This window comes from Lactuca serriola, chromosome 5 (assembly GCF_051521515.1).
Source record: "Lactuca serriola cultivar US96UC23 chromosome 5, Lser_US96UC23_V15, whole genome shotgun sequence".
Taxonomy (NCBI): domain Eukaryota; kingdom Viridiplantae; phylum Streptophyta; class Magnoliopsida; order Asterales; family Asteraceae; genus Lactuca; species Lactuca serriola.
In genome coordinates, this window is record NC_136412.1 from 314,086,221 (window position 1) to 314,103,715 (window position 17,495).

At 32.1% G+C, this 17,495-nt stretch overlaps 3 protein-coding genes across 3 annotated transcripts; all 3 read right to left on the reverse strand.

Moving 5' to 3' along the window:
- Window positions 1-3,088: 3,088 nt before the first annotated feature.
- On the reverse strand, window positions 3,089-5,155 carry LOC145050847 (mannan endo-1,4-beta-mannosidase 4-like). Its single transcript, XM_078999041.1, has 5 exons — window positions 4,713-5,155; window positions 4,318-4,515; window positions 4,080-4,202; window positions 3,697-3,899; window positions 3,089-3,485 (listed from the first exon to the last, which is right to left on the reverse strand). Exons 1-5 carry the CDS (start codon window positions 5,025-5,027, stop codon window positions 3,089-3,091), a joined length of 1,236 nt encoding a protein of 411 aa, XP_078855167.1. The 5' UTR covers window positions 5,028-5,155.
- Window positions 5,156-8,184: 3,029 nt separating this feature from the next.
- Window positions 8,185-10,307, reverse strand: LOC145051844 (mannan endo-1,4-beta-mannosidase 4-like). Its single transcript, XM_078999668.1, has 5 exons — window positions 9,865-10,307; window positions 9,470-9,667; window positions 9,232-9,354; window positions 8,848-9,050; window positions 8,185-8,636 (listed from the first exon to the last, which is right to left on the reverse strand). Exons 1-5 carry the CDS (start codon window positions 10,177-10,179, stop codon window positions 8,240-8,242), a joined length of 1,236 nt encoding a protein of 411 aa, XP_078855794.1. The 5' UTR covers window positions 10,180-10,307; the 3' UTR covers window positions 8,185-8,239.
- Window positions 10,308-13,395: 3,088 nt separating this feature from the next.
- LOC145050848 (mannan endo-1,4-beta-mannosidase 4-like) lies at window positions 13,396-15,453 on the reverse strand. Its single transcript, XM_078999042.1, has 5 exons — window positions 15,020-15,453; window positions 14,625-14,822; window positions 14,387-14,509; window positions 14,004-14,206; window positions 13,396-13,792 (listed from the first exon to the last, which is right to left on the reverse strand). The coding sequence occupies exons 1-5, from the start codon at window positions 15,332-15,334 to the stop codon at window positions 13,396-13,398; spliced, it is 1,236 nt and encodes a 411-aa protein (XP_078855168.1). The 5' UTR covers window positions 15,335-15,453.
- Window positions 15,454-17,495: the final 2,042 nt, after the last annotated feature.

Here is a 17,495-nt window from a genome sequence, read left to right on the forward strand (position 1 = left end):
CATGTCTTGTTACCAATCTAGTTGGAAGTGGGGACATCATCATATTTATTTTGTAACTTAACGATACATATGCATCATCATTCATAAGGAATGACAAGCGACTTTGCGATGCCCATGCACGGTGCCATACTTTTGGTTGTAAGGCACACAAACATTTGTTACTCCAAATGAAAAAGCAAAAGAAAAAATGATACTGCTTTTTCAAATACTGTTGCAGGTATGTTATGTTTGGATACTAGATCCTTGTGCATAATCTGCCATTAAAAGATTAGCTTTTAGTCTAGTTCCAAACATAAAAAATATGTTGACCAAACGAATTGTATTTAGAGATTGGAAGATGGTACTAGATTCTTTTCAAATACTATAATATTTTGTTACTCCATAAATTAGAGACCACATGTGCTTGAAAAATAAATATATAAAAATAAAAAACAAAAAGCCCAAAATAAACGCACAAGTCGTTGCTTGTGCATGAAAAACTAGGTACATTTTGGTTATTTATTTATTTATTTCTCCACTCCTCCAAACCATTTTGTTGTTTTTTCGGGTTCCTTTTTTCATACGTTGAAATCTAGGATGTGACTTTCTTACGTTTACGCATCACCATTCATGGGACATTTGGTTTTCTTATTTGACTTTTTAGCGTCATATAGCAAATATATATTAAATTTTATGTTTTCCTGTTGATAGTTTTTATCACGTGTATTCTCCAAATGGAATTTGTATCAAAGTAGATGTTATGTATGTTGCACACATCACTTTTGCATGTGAATTTATATTGATGATGTCATGTTTTGTTTTCATGTAGTTAATGTAATAACAAGTGGTTGAGTAGAATGACATATAGCAAGTGGATGTATTGTAATCTAAACATAACTCGCTTTGCTTGTGTACAAGGTGTTCTCTGTTATAATAAAACATCCGATAGATGTCTGGGGTTCCGAAACCTATCATAATAGGCACTGTACCGGCTTAGAAGGAAATTCGATAGATCTTAAACCAATACTTTTAGAAGACTAGTGAGGAAACACTCCCTTATCATTTTTTATGTGTTCGTGCATCGATACAAAGTAGTGTATGATTACTCGTTAATTAAAGTTTATTCAGACTACACTTGTACACATTACCTATATTATAAATCTTTGGTGATAAATGCTAGATGTTTATAAAAATGACCCTCACCTTATATTAATTAATTTAATCGATATTAATGTTAATTATAAAGAAAATTATGAAAATTATAAATATAAAATTAAACAAACAATTGTTAGGTTTAAGACTGCATGCCTAAGATAAACATTGCACCAAAATGTCTACCCAATATTGATAAAGTATATTTCAAAGGTATGACTAAAAAGTTTACAGTCGCTTGAGGGCCTAAGGCTTACAATGCACCAAAATTTATTCCCAATATTGATAAAGGATATTTCAAAGGTACGACTAAACCTTAAGTTTATAGTTGCTGATATAACCTTGCGATAAAAAATAAAGCAAGAATTTTTTAACTCCAATTAATTTGAGTTCCCTATTATATAATCTTGTAGACAAATGAGAAATAATCAGTTTAGTTCTTCTACGAGTCCAGTTGTATTAATCAATGATTTTACTTATTATATTGAGATAACAACCTCATAATTGGAAAGGTTTCATGAAAAATCATCATCATAATTCTGAGTTTGCTGACATAAATATTCATATTATAGATTACAATAAAAGTAACATTTCTGCCAAGACCCTAATATATGTGTATTAATAATGATTTATGTATTTGTTTAAAAAAATTGGATTTTAGATTACCAAAAAATAACATTTGCGCCAAGACACCAATATATGTGTTAATTACTCCTTAAGACTATATTTTCTTCACCAACATACGTAACTTAATCATTTATCTTCTTTATTGGGAGTTTGATGTCAAAAATAACTTAAATAGTTTTGAATTGATCTTCTTTTGTTTGTTAAAACTTAGGTAATATTGTTTAAAACATGAACTATTATTCTACAAATTATATTGAAATAGGTTTAGTGGCATATTAACAAGATGTTTTTTTTTTTTTGGTTTAAATCACTTGGAAAAAGTCATCCAATAGCTTTGTACATTCCCCCTGTGTGTGTCTCACACACAGACACACACATACACATACACACACACATTTCGGTCGGTGTTAAGTAATGGTTTGTTTAAGTATCACAACTCCCACAAACATAATTTTAATTCAAAATCAAGATCTAAAGGCATAATAATCATTGGTATATCGTGACTTATATCCTTTGTCAAGCAATATTAATAGGATAAGTATGTATTTCATGCAGAAAAGTCTAATTATTTTGAGATTTTTTTTGATAAAGTCCTAAATCTTTTTTTTTTTAATAGAATAAACCTGATTGTTTAACATTTTGCCCAAATTAAGGAAAAAGTTTTTTTTAATTGGGAAAGATAGATTATATGATTTTCCCAAAATAACGAGAATTTTTTGTTCAAAAAAAAAAGATTTATGAATTTATCAAAAAAAAAATCCAAAATAATGAGACTTTTTAGTATAAAACTCGGGAAAATATTTGTTCATTTAAGTATCACCACCCCAAAGGCACAAGTGTAATACAAAATTTAGGTCAAAAATCTAGATATTTAATGATATATCATGATCTGTATCCCTTATCAACTAATACTAATATTCCTCTCGTCGATGATTTGCGATCAAAAAGTGGTTTGAATACATATAAAAGGATTCACATATGTTGACGTGACTTGTGTGTTTGATAGACAAAATATTTATAACATTAAGAAAAGATAGACAAAAGCTAAGAAAACACGTAAAAATACCTTACATATATTACCATATTTATTGATAAAAAGGAAATGCATCAATTTTCACACTTCGTCCAACAATACTGAGTTGAAGTTACCCGCGGTACAACATTACTAATAGGCTGCAACTATTTTGTTTCATGCAAAATGGTTGCTACCTCTATCTTTATTTTCATTTCACTATTTAAACTTCACATTTTCTAAAGGTAAGTAACGCAGCAGAGAGAAATATCATTTTATCTCGAAAGGGATAATTATTTGTTCAGGAACCCAACATAATTATTTTTCAACAGCAACGGGAGAGAACTCTAGGTTGGTTGAAGAGTTTAGTGATGAAATTCTTTGAGACTGCTTGGCAATTATTGCAGCAGTGGAGGGGTTTTGGTCCAAGACAACTTGGTACCCATCACCCCAGTTATCCATTCCTTCCGCCATGACTTGCCAAAAAGTTGTACCTGAACACGACCCCTGGTTTCTTGCACTTTCATAGGCCGTGTTGAATATCCCACCAAAGTACTCATCCCTTGCTTCTACGGTGTAACCTGAAGACCAAGAGGACTTGCCAAATTCTGCAATCAGTAAAGGTTTTCTCAAGATGGAATCACAATCCTCAATATGTGCATTAATCCATTTTTCAACAAATTTAGCTCGAGCTTCATCGCTAGCTCCCGGAACCCTAAGTCAAAAATCGAAATACCCACATATGTTATTCAATAAAATTAAATAACATAAAAGATTGTTTTAGTTATAAATAAGAAACATGCATTTCCTGAAACATTTTTAGGATGCTAACTACGTTCGGGTGTTGGCTAGCGTGACATGCAAAGTATATATACGAACAAAAGCATTGTGATGGAGTTTATATGTCGGTATAGACTCGATCATACCATTGGTCGGGATACAGATGGATTGTAGCAAAATCCACATTGTTGACGCCGTTGTTTGTAATGAAGTCGGTCCCTACTTCATAGCCCGGATTGTTTTGCTTCTTTTCAGGCATTGATTCCCCATAAAACCCTTCAAGTCCGATTTCGAGAAGATGGTTCTTATCAATGGACTTTATTTCAGCTGCCATTTCTACTATCCATTCCTGCACAAAGAAGAGATACCGATGGTTATAGGTTATGCACCATATAGTTTAATAAAAAACCAGTTTCCTCTATGTACTCCTATCATTTGAAAGTAAAAGATTTCCTTCTTTCTAGATAATTGATTCGGGCATTTTCTCATAGGAACAACTTAACTGTGAGAAAACAGAGAAAACAAGAACCTGTAGAAATTTCCCTGATAGATCAGACTGGCAGCGGGGTTCGTTCATTAGCTCCCATGCAAAGATGGTGGAATCATCCTTGTAGTCAACCCCGGTGATTGAGTTGCGTCTCGTAAGAATGGTCTGTAGCAAAACAGTATTTGCAACATGCTCAAATTTTTTGACAAAATGTACATACAGCTGTTGTAGAAAATTTTTGTGATATAATGGAAACATTGTTTCCCAAACATATATATACCTTCAAATGATTCTTATAATATCCTTTAACTACAACGTTAGTAAAGAAATCATCATCACTATTCAAGTATTGTCCTCCATGATCCCTTGCCCACTGAACATATTGTTTTTTACCTCCAAAATCATCCCAGTTATTAACCAAGCTGAGAATCAAGTGAATCCCATACTTTTTCGCTTCTGATATCACAAAATCCAATCCCTGGAATTAAAATGTGTGGATGGTTATCACAAGTAACATAAAACAGAGGTGTTAAAGTGTTTGTGATCTTGATTATTACTAACTTTTATTTCAATATGTCCGTGTCGATTTGTCGTATGGTTGATAAGATATTACTTTTTAATGTTTACAGATCATGTTGAATAAAAAATAGAGGCTAAAATAATAGATAAAGTTACCTTAAACATGTCCTCATTGTAAAAACCGGGAGAGGTTTGCAGGGGTTTGTTGCCACCATCACTAAAAGCCCAAGTCCTAACCAGGTTCATTCCTATCTTGGAAGATTCTTGAAATGCATCTGTGACCTTCACCCTTGTAGATGGATCAGAAGCCATACACATTAACCAGTAGGCGTTAAAGCCATTAAAATACAACGGCTTTCCATTAACCATGAAATGATGTGTCCTTGTCTCCACAAATCTATCATTAATGGTTGACGGGTGGCATTTACCCTTGCAATCTCCTTTTAGAACTGCATTTCCTTTTCCTGGCATGGTTAAAAAATCGCTAATCTTTAATAGTGGATATATGAAATAGGAAAGTTAGTAACCAATGTTTAGAGTAATGGATGGAAAGTAGTGTGTTTTCTCTTGTCCGCTTAGCTCGTCGAGAATTTATATCGCATGTCTTGTTACCAATCTAGTTGGAAGTGGGGACATCATCATATTTATTTTGTAACTTAACGATACATATGCATCATCATTCATAAGGAATGACAAGCGACTTTGCGATGCCCATGCACGGTGCCATACTTTTGGTTGTAAGGCACACAAACATTTGTTACTCCAAATGAAAAAGCAAAAGAAAAAATGATACTGCTTTTTCAAATACTGTTGCAGGTATGTTATGTTTGGATACTAGATCCTTGTGCATAATCTGCCATTAAAAGATTAGCTTTTAGTCTAGTTCCAAACATAAAAAATATGTTGACCAAACGAATTGTATTTAGAGATTGGAAGATGGTACTAGATTCTTTTCAAATACTATAATATTTTGTTACTCCATAAATTAGAGACCACATGTGCTTGAAAAATAAATATATAAAAATAAAAAACAAAAAGCCCAAAATAAACGCACAAGTCGTTGCTTGTGCATGAAAAACTAGGTACATTTTGGTTATTTATTTATTTATTTCTCCACTCCTCCAAACCATTTTGTTGTTTTTTCGGGTTCCTTTTTTCATACGTTGAAATCTAGGATGTGACTTTCTTACGTTTACGCATCACCATTCATGGGACATTTGGTTTTCTTATTTGACTTTTTAGCGTCATATAGCAAATATATATTAAATTTTATGTTTTCCTGTTGATAGTTTTTATCACGTGTATTCTCCAAATGGAATTTGTATCAAAGTAGATGTTATGTATGTTGCACACATCACTTTTGCATGTGAATTTATATTGATGATGTCATGTTTTGTTTTCATGTAGTTAATGTAATAACAAGTGGTTGAGTAGAATGACATATAGCAAGTGGATGTATTGTAATCTAAACATAACTCGCTTTGCTTGTGTACAAGGTGTTCTCTGTTATAATAAAACATCCGATAGATGTCTGGGGTTCCGAAACCTATCATAATAGGCACTGTACCGGCTTAGAAGGAAATTCGATAGATCTTAAACCAATACTTTTAGAAGACTAGTGAGGAAACACTCCCTTATCATTTTTTATGTGTTCGTGCATCGATACAAAGTAGTGTATGATTACTCGTTAATTAAAGTTTATTCAGACTACACTTGTACACATTACCTATATTATAAATCTTTGGTGATAAATGCTAGATGTTTATAAAAATGACCCTCACCTTATATTAATTAATTTAATCGATATTAATGTTAATTATAAAGAAAATTATGAAAATTATAAATATAAAATTAAACAAACAATTGTTAGGTTTAAGACTGCATGCCTAAGATAAACATTGCACCAAAATGTCTACCCAATATTGATAAAGTATATTTCAAAGGTATGACTAAAAAGTTTACAGTCGCTTGAGGGCCTAAGGCTTACAATGCACCAAAATTTATTCCCAATATTGATAAAGGATATTTCAAAGGTACGACTAAACCTTAAGTTTATAGTTGCTGATATAACCTTGCGATAAAAAATAAAGCAAGAATTTTTTAACTCCAATTAATTTGAGTTCCCTATTATATAATCTTGTAGACAAATGAGAAATAATCAGTTTAGTTCTTCTACGAGTCCAGTTGTATTAATCAATGATTTTACTTATTATATTGAGATAACAACCTCATAATTGGAAAGGTTTCATGAAAAATCATCATCATAATTCTGAGTTTGCTGACATAAATATTCATATTATAGATTACAATAAAAGTAACATTTCTGCCAAGACCCTAATATATGTGTATTAATAATGATTTATGTATTTGTTTAAAAAAATTGGATTTTAGATTACCAAAAAATAACATTTGCGCCAAGACACCAATATATGTGTTAATTACTCCTTAAGACTATATTTTCTTCACCAACATACGTAACTTAATCATTTATCTTCTTTATTGGGAGTTTGATGTCAAAAATAACTTAAATAGTTTTGAATTGATCTTCTTTTGTTTGTTAAAACTTAGGTAATATTGTTTAAAACATGAACTATTATTCTACAAATTATATTGAAATAGGTTTAGTGGCATATTAACAAGATGTTTTTTTTTGGTTTAAATCACTTGGAAAAAGTCATCCAATAGCTTTGTACATTCCCCCTGTGTGTGTCTCACACACAGACACACACATACACATACACACACACATTTCGGTCGGTGTTAAGTAATGGTTTGTTTAAGTATCACAACTCCCACAAACATAATTTTAATTCAAAATCAAGATCTAAAGGCATAATAATCATTGGTATATCGTGACTTATATCCTTTGTCAAGCAATATTAATAGGATAAGTATGTATTTCATGCAGAAAAGTCTAATTATTTTGAGATTTTTTTTGATAAAGTCCTAAATCTTTTTTTTTTTAATAGAATAAACCTGATTGTTTAACATTTTGCCCAAATTAAGGAAAAAGTTTTTTTTAATTGGGAAAGATAGATTATATGATTTTCCCAAAATAACGAGAATTTTTTGTTCAAAAAAAAAAGATTTATGAATTTATCAAAAAAAAAATCCAAAATAATGAGACTTTTTAGTATAAAACTCGGGAAAATATTTGTTCATTTAAGTATCACCACCCCAAAGGCACAAGTGTAATACAAAATTTAGGTCAAAAATCTAGATATTTAATGATATATCATGATCTGTATCCCTTATCAACTAATACTAATATTCCTCTCGTCGATGATTTGCGATCAAAAAGTGGTTTGAATACATATAAAAGGATTCACATATGTTGACGTGACTTGTGTGTTTGATAGACAAAATATTTATAACATTAAGAAAAGATAGACAAAAGCTAAGAAAACACGTAAAAATACCTTACATATATTACCATATTTATTGATAAAAAGGAAATGCATCAATTTTCACACTTCGTCCAACAATACTGAGTTGAAGTTACCCGCGGTACAACATTACTAATAGGCTGCAACTATTTTGTTTCATGCAAAATGGTTGCTACCTCTATCTTTATTTTCATTTCACTATTTAAACTTCACATTTTCTAAAGGTAAGTAACGCAGCAGAGAGAAATATCATTTTATCTCGAAAGGGATAATTATTTGTTCAGGAACCCAACATAATTATTTTTCAACAGCAACGGGAGAGAACTCTAGGTTGGTTGAAGAGTTTAGTGATGAAATTCTTTGAGACTGCTTGGCAATTATTGCAGCAGTGGAGGGGTTTTGGTCCAAGACAACTTGGTACCCATCACCCCAGTTATCCATTCCTTCCGCCATGACTTGCCAAAAAGTTGTACCTGAACACGACCCCTGGTTTCTTGCACTTTCATAGGCCGTGTTGAATATCCCACCAAAGTACTCATCCCTTGCTTCTACGGTGTAACCTGAAGACCAAGAGGACTTGCCAAATTCTGCAATCAGTAAAGGTTTTCTCAAGATGGAATCACAATCCTCAATATGTGCATTAATCCATTTTTCAACAAATTTAGCTCGAGCTTCATCGCTAGCTCCCGGAACCCTAAGTCAAAAATCGAAATACCCACATATGTTATTCAATAAAATTAAATAACATAAAAGATTGTTTTAGTTATAAATAAGAAACATGCATTTCCTGAAACATTTTTAGGATGCTAACTACGTTCGGGTGTTGGCTAGCGTGACATGCAAAGTATATATACGAACAAAAGCATTGTGATGGAGTTTATATGTCGGTATAGACTCGATCATACCATTGGTCGGGATACAGATGGATTGTAGCAAAATCCACATTGTTGACGCCGTTGTTTGTAATGAAGTCGGTCCCTACTTCATAGCCCGGATTGTTTTGCTTCTTTTCAGGCATTGATTCCCCATAAAACCCTTCAAGTCCGATTTCGAGAAGATGGTTCTTATCAATGGACTTTATTTCAGCTGCCATTTCTACTATCCATTCCTGCACAAAGAAGAGCTACCGATGGTTATAGGTTATGCACCATATAGTTTCATAAAAAAACCAGTTTTCTCTATGTACTCCTATCATTTGAAAGTAAAACATTTCCTTCTTTCTAGATAATTGATTCGGGCATTTTCTCATATGAACAACTTAACCGTGAGAAAACAGAGAAAACAAGAACCTGTAGAAATTTCCCTGATAGATCAGACTGGCAGCGGGGTTCGTTCATTAGCTCCCATGCAAAGATGGTGGAATCATCCTTGTAGTCAACCCCGGTGATTGAGTTGCGTCTCGTAAGAATGGTCTGTAGCAAAACAGTATTTGCAACATGCTCAAATTTTTTGACAAAATGTACATACAGCTGTTGTAGAAAATTTTTGTGATATAATGGAAACATTGTTTCCCAAACATATATATACCTTCAAATGATTCTTATAATATCCTTTAACTACAACGTTAGTAAAGAAATCATCATCACTATTCAAGTATTGTCCTCCATGATCCCTTGCCCACTGAACATATTGTTTTTTACCTCCAAAATCATCCCAGTTATTAACCAAGCTGAGAATCAAGTGAATCCCATACTTTTTCGCTTCTGATATCACAAAATCCAATCCCTGGAATTAAAATGTGTGGATGGTTATCACAAGTAACATAAAACAGAGGTGTTAAAGTGTTTGTGATCTTGATTATTACTAACTTTTATTTCAATATGTCCGTGTCGATTTGTCGTATGGTTGATAAGATATTACTTTTTAATGTTTACAGATCATGTTGAATAAAAAATAGAGGCTAAAATAATAGATAAAGTTACCTTAAACATGTCCTCATTGTAAAAACCGGGAGAGGTTTGCAGGGGTTTGTTGCCACCATCACTAAAAGCCCAAGTCCTAACCAGGTTCATTCCTATCTTGGAAGATTCTTGAAATGCATCTGTGACCTTCACCCTTGTAGATGGATCAGAAGCCATACACATTAACCAGTAGGCGTTAAAGCCATTAAAATACAACGGCTTTCCATTAACCATGAAATGATGTGTCCTTGTCTCCACAAATCTATCATTAATGGTTGACGGGTGGCATTTACCCTTGCAATCTCCTTTTAGAACTGCATTTCCTTTTCCTGGCATGGTTAAAAAATCGCTAATCTTTAATAGTGGATATATGAAATAGGAAAGTTAGTAACCAATGTTTAGAGTAATGGATGGAAAGTAGTGTGTTTTCTCTTGTCCGCTTAGCTCGTCGAGAATTTATATCGCATGTCTTGTTACCAATCTAGTTGGAAGTGGGGACATCATCATATTTATTTTGTAACTTAACGATACATATGCATCATCATTCATAAGGAATGACAAGCGACTTTGCGATGCCCATGCACGGTGCCATACTTTTGGTTGTAAGGCACACAAACATTTGTTACTCCAAATGAAAAAGCAAAAGAAAAAATGATACTGCTTTTTCAAATACTGTTGCAGGTATGTTATGTTTGGATACTAGATCCTTGTGCATAATCTGCCATTAAAAGATTAGCTTTTAGTCTAGTTCCAAACATAAAAAATATGTTGACCAAACGAATTGTATTTAGAGATTGGAAGATGGTACTAGATTCTTTTCAAATACTATAATATTTTGTTACTCCATAAATTAGAGACCACATGTGCTTGAAAAATAAATATATAAAAATAAAAAACAAAAAGCCCAAAATAAACGCACAAGTCGTTGCTTGTGCATGAAAAACTAGGTACATTTTGGTTATTTATTTATTTATTTCTCCACTCCTCCAAACCATTTTGTTGTTTTTTCGGGTTCCTTTTTTCATACGTTGAAATCTAGGATGTGACTTTCTTACGTTTACGCATCACCATTCATGGGACATTTGGTTTTCTTATTTGACTTTTTAGCGTCATATAGCAAATATATATTAAATTTTATGTTTTCCTGTTGATAGTTTTTATCACGTGTATTCTCCAAATGGAATTTGTATCAAAGTAGATGTTATGTATGTTGCACACATCACTTTTGCATGTGAATTTATATTGATGATGTCATGTTTTGTTTTCATGTAGTTAATGTAATAACAAGTGGTTGAGTAGAATGACATATAGCAAGTGGATGTATTGTAATCTAAACATAACTCGCTTTGCTTGTGTACAAGGTGTTCTCTGTTATAATAAAACATCCGATAGATGTCTGGGGTTCCGAAACCTATCATAATAGGCACTGTACCGGCTTAGAAGGAAATTCGATAGATCTTAAACCAATACTTTTAGAAGACTAGTGAGGAAACACTCCCTTATCATTTTTTATGTGTTCGTGCATCGATACAAAGTAGTGTATGATTACTCGTTAATTAAAGTTTATTCAGACTACACTTGTACACATTACCTATATTATAAATCTTTGGTGATAAATGCTAGATGTTTATAAAAATGACCCTCACCTTATATTAATTAATTTAATCGATATTAATGTTAATTATAAAGAAAATTATGAAAATTATAAATATAAAATTAAACAAACAATTGTTAGGTTTAAGACTGCATGCCTAAGATAAACATTGCACCAAAATGTCTACCCAATATTGATAAAGTATATTTCAAAGGTATGACTAAAAAGTTTACAGTCGCTTGAGGGCCTAAGGCTTACAATGCACCAAAATTTATTCCCAATATTGATAAAGGATATTTCAAAGGTACGACTAAACCTTAAGTTTATAGTTGCTGATATAACCTTGCGATAAAAAATAAAGCAAGAATTTTTTAACTCCAATTAATTTGAGTTCCCTATTATATAATCTTGTAGACAAATGAGAAATAATCAGTTTAGTTCTTCTACGAGTCCAGTTGTATTAATCAATGATTTTACTTATTATATTGAGATAACAACCTCATAATTGGAAAGGTTTCATGAAAAATCATCATCATAATTCTGAGTTTGCTGACATAAATATTCATATTATAGATTACAATAAAAGTAACATTTCTGCCAAGACCCTAATATATGTGTATTAATAATGATTTATGTATTTGTTTAAAAAAATTGGATTTTAGATTACCAAAAAATAACATTTGCGCCAAGACACCAATATATGTGTTAATTACTCCTTAAGACTATATTTTCTTCACCAACATACGTAACTTAATCATTTATCTTCTTTATTGGGAGTTTGATGTCAAAAATAACTTAAATAGTTTTGAATTGATCTTCTTTTGTTTGTTAAAACTTAGGTAATATTGTTTAAAACATGAACTATTATTCTACAAATTATATTGAAATAGGTTTAGTGGCATATTAACAAGATGTTTTTTTTTTTTTGGTTTAAATCACTTGGAAAAAGTCATCCAATAGCTTTGTACATTCCCCCTGTGTGTGTCTCACACACAGACACACACATACACATACACACACACATTTCGGTCGGTGTTAAGTAATGGTTTGTTTAAGTATCACAACTCCCACAAACATAATTTTAATTCAAAATCAAGATCTAAAGGCATAATAATCATTGGTATATCGTGACTTATATCCTTTGTCAAGCAATATTAATAGGATAAGTATGTATTTCATGCAGAAAAGTCTAATTATTTTGAGATTTTTTTTGATAAAGTCCTAAATCTTTTTTTTTTTAATAGAATAAACCTGATTGTTTAACATTTTGCCCAAATTAAGGAAAAAGTTTTTTTTAATTGGGAAAGATAGATTATATGATTTTCCCAAAATAACGAGAATTTTTTGTTCAAAAAAAAAAGATTTATGAATTTATCAAAAAAAAAATCCAAAATAATGAGACTTTTTAGTATAAAACTCGGGAAAATATTTGTTCATTTAAGTATCACCACCCCAAAGGCACAAGTGTAATACAAAATTTAGGTCAAAAATCTAGATATTTAATGATATATCATGATCTGTATCCCTTATCAACTAATACTAATATTCCTCTCGTCGATGATTTGCGATCAAAAAGTGGTTTGAATACATATAAAAGGATTCACATATGTTGACGTGACTTGTGTGTTTGATAGACAAAATATTTATAACATTAAGAAAAGATAGACAAAAGCTAAGAAAACACGTAAAAATACCTTACATATATTACCATATTTATTGATAAAAAGGAAATGCATCAATTTTCACACTTCGTCCAACAATACTGAGTTGAAGTTACCCGCGGTACAACATTACTAATAGGCTGCAACTATTTTGTTTCATGCAAAATGGTTGCTACCTCTATCTTTATTTTCATTTCATTATTTAAACTTCACATTTTCTAAAGGTAAGTAACGCAGCAGAGAGAAATATCATTTTATCTCGAAAGGGATAATTATTTGTTCAGGAACCCAACATAATTATTTTTCAACAGCAACGGGAGAGAACTCTAGGTTGGTTGAAGAGTTTAGTGATGAAATTCTTTGAGACTGCTTGGCAATTATTGCAGCAGTGGAGGGGTTTTGGTCCAAGACAACTTGGTACCCATCACCCCAGTTATCCATTCCTTCCGCCATGACTTGCCAAAAAGTTGTACCTGAACACGACCCCTGGTTTCTTGCACTTTCATAGGCCGTGTTGAATATCCCACCAAAGTACTCATCCCTTGCTTCTACGGTGTAACCTGAAGACCAAGAGGACTTGCCAAATTCTGCAATCAGTAAAGGTTTTCTCAAGATGGAATCACAATCCTCAATATGTGCATTAATCCATTTTTCAACAAATTTAGCTCGAGCTTCATCGCTAGCTCCCGGAACCCTAAGTCAAAAATCGAAATACCCACATATGTTATTCAATAAAATTAAATAACATAAAAGATTGTTTTAGTTATAAATAAGAAACATGCATTTCCTGAAACATTTTTAGGATGCTAACTACGTTCGGGTGTTGGCTAGCGTGACATGCAAAGTATATATACGAACAAAAGCATTGTGATGGAGTTTATATGTCGGTATAGACTCGATCATACCATTGGTCGGGATACAGATGGATTGTAGCAAAATCCACATTGTTGACGCCGTTGTTTGTAATGAAGTCGGTCCCTACTTCATAGCCCGGATTGTTTTGCTTCTTTTCAGGCATTGATTCCCCATAAAACCCTTCAAGTCCGATTTCGAGAAGATGGTTCTTATCAATGGACTTTATTTCAGCTGCCATTTCTACTATCCATTCCTGCACAAAGAAGAGATACCGATGGTTATAGGTTATGCACCATATAGTTTAATAAAAAACCAGTTTCCTCTATGTACTCCTATCATTTGAAAGTAAAAGATTTCCTTCTTTCTAGATAATTGATTCGGGCATTTTCTCATAGGAACAACTTAACTGTGAGAAAACAGAGAAAACAAGAACCTGTAGAAATTTCCCTGATAGATCAGACTGGCAGCGGGGTTCGTTCATTAGCTCCCATGCAAAGATGGTGGAATCATCCTTGTAGTCAACCCCGGTGATTGAGTTGCGTCTCGTAAGAATGGTCTGTAGCAAAACAGTATTTGCAACATGCTCAAATTTTTTGACAAAATGTACATACAGCTGTTGTAGAAAATTTTTGTGATATAATGGAAACATTGTTTCCCAAACATATATATACCTTCAAATGATTCTTATAATATCCTTTAACTACAACGTTAGTAAAGAAATCATCATCACTATTCAAGTATTGTCCTCCATGATCCCTTGCCCACTGAACATATTGTTTTTTACCTCCAAAATCATCCCAGTTATTAACCAAGCTGAGAATCAAGTGAATCCCATACTTTTTCGCTTCTGATATCACAAAATCCAATCCCTGGAATTAAAATGTGTGGATGGTTATCACAAGTAACATAAAACAGAGGTGTTAAAGTGTTTGTGATCTTGATTATTACTAACTTTTATTTCAATATGTCCGTGTCGATTTGTCGTATGGTTGATAAGATATTACTTTTTAATGTTTACAGATCATGTTGAATAAAAAATAGAGGCTAAAATAATAGATAAAGTTACCTTAAACATGTCCTCATTGTAAAAACCGGGAGAGGTTTGCAGGGGTTTGTTGCCACCATCACTAAAAGCCCAAGTCCTAACCAGGTTCATTCCTATCTTGGAAGATTCTTGAAATGCATCTGTGACCTTCACCCTTGTAGATGGATCAGAAGCCATACACATTAACCAGTAGGCGTTAAAGCCATTAAAATACAACGGCTTTCCATTAACCATGAAATGATGTGTCCTTGTCTCCACAAATCTATCATTAATGGTTGACGGGTGGCATTTACCCTTGCAATCTCCTTTTAGAACTGCATTTCCTTTTCCTGGCATGGTTAAAAAATCGCTAATCTTTAATAGTGGATATATGAAATAGGAAAGTTAGTAACCAATGTTTAGAGTAATGGATGGAAAGTAGTGTGTTTTCTCTTGTCCGCTTAGCTCGTCGAGAATTTATATCGCATGTCTTGTTACCAATCTAGTTGGAAGTGGGGACATCATCATATTTATTTTGTAACTTAACGATACATATGCATCATCATTCATAAGGAATGACAAGCGACTTTGCGATGCCCATGCGCGGTGCCATACTTTTGGTTGTAAGGCACACAAACATTTGTTACTCCAAATGAAAAAGCAAAAGAAAAAATGATACTGCTTTTTCAAATACTGTTGCAGGTATGTTATGTTTGGATACTAGATCCTTGTGCATAATCTGCCATTAAAAGATTAGCTTTTAGTCTAGTTCCAAACATAAAAAATATGTTGACCAAACGAATTGTATTTAGAGATTGGAAGATGGTACTAGATTCTTTTCAAATACTATAATATTTTGTTACTCCATAAATTAGAGACCACATGTGCTTGAAAAATAAATATATAAAAATAAAAAACAAAAAGCCCAAAATAAACGCACAAGTCGTTGCTTGTGCATGAAAAACTAGGTACATTTTGGTTATTTATTTATTTATTTCTCCACTCCTCCAAACCATTTTGTTGTTTTTTCGGGTTCCTTTTTTCATACGTTGAAATCTAGGATGTGACTTTCTTACGTTTACGCATCACCATTCATGGGACATTTGGTTTTCTTATTTGACTTTTTAGCGTCATATAGCAAATATATATTAAATTTTATGTTTTCCTGTTGATAGTTTTTATCACGTGTATTCTCCAAATGGAATTTGTATCAAAGTAGATGTTATGTATGTTGCACACATCACTTTTGCATGTGAATTTATATTGATGATGTCATGTTTTGTTTTCATGTAGTTAATGTAATAACAAGTGGTTGAGTAGAATGACATATAGCAAGTGGATGTATTGTAATCTAAACATAACTCGCTTTGCTTGTGTACAAGGTGTTCTCTGTTATAATAAAACATCCGATAGATGTCTGGGGTTCCGAAACCTATCATAATAGGCATTGTACCGGCTTAGAAGGAAATTCGATAGATCTTAAACCAATACTTTTAGAAGACTAGTGAGGAAACACTCCCTTATCATTTTTTATGTGTTCGTGCATCGATACAAAGTAGTGTATGATTACTCGTTAATTAAAGTTTATTCAGACTACACTTGTACACATTACCTATATTATAAATCTTTGGTGATAAATGCTAGATGTTTATAAAAATGACCCTCACCTTATATTAATTAATTTAATCGATATTAATGTTAATTATAAAGAAAATTATGAAAATTATAAATATAAAATTAAACAAACAATTGTTAGGTTTAAGACTGCATGCCTAAGATAAACATTGCACCAAAATGTCTACCCAATATTGATAAAGTATATTTCAAAGGTATGACTAAAAAGTTTACAGTCGCTTGAGGGCCTAAGGCTTACAATGCACCAAAATTTATTCCCAATATTGATAAAGGATATTTCAAAGGTACGACTAAACCTTAAGTTTATAGTTGCTGATATAACCTTGCGATAAAAAATAAAGCAAGAATTTTTTAACTCCAATTAATTTGAGTTCCCTATTATATAATCTTGTAGACAAATGAGAAATAATCAGTTTAGTTCTTCTACGAGTCCAGTTGTATTAATCAATGATTTTACTTATTATATTGAGATAACAACCTCATAATTGGAAAGGTTTCATGAAAAATCATCATCATAATTCTGAGTTTGCTGACATAAATATTCATATTATAGATTACAATAAAAGTAACATTTCTGCCAAGACCCTAATATATGTGTATTAATAATGATTTATGTATTTGTTTAAAAAAATTGGATTTTAGATTACCAAAAAATAACATTTGCGCCAAGACACCAATATATGTGTTAATTACTCCTTAAGACTATATTTTCTTCACCAACATACGTAACTTAATCATTTATCTTCTTTATTGGGAGTTTGATGTCAAAAATAACTTAAATAGTTTTGAATTGATCTTCTTTTGTTTGTTAAAACTTAGGTAATATTGTTTAAAACATGAACTATTATTCTACAAATTATATTGAAATAGGTTTAGTGGCATA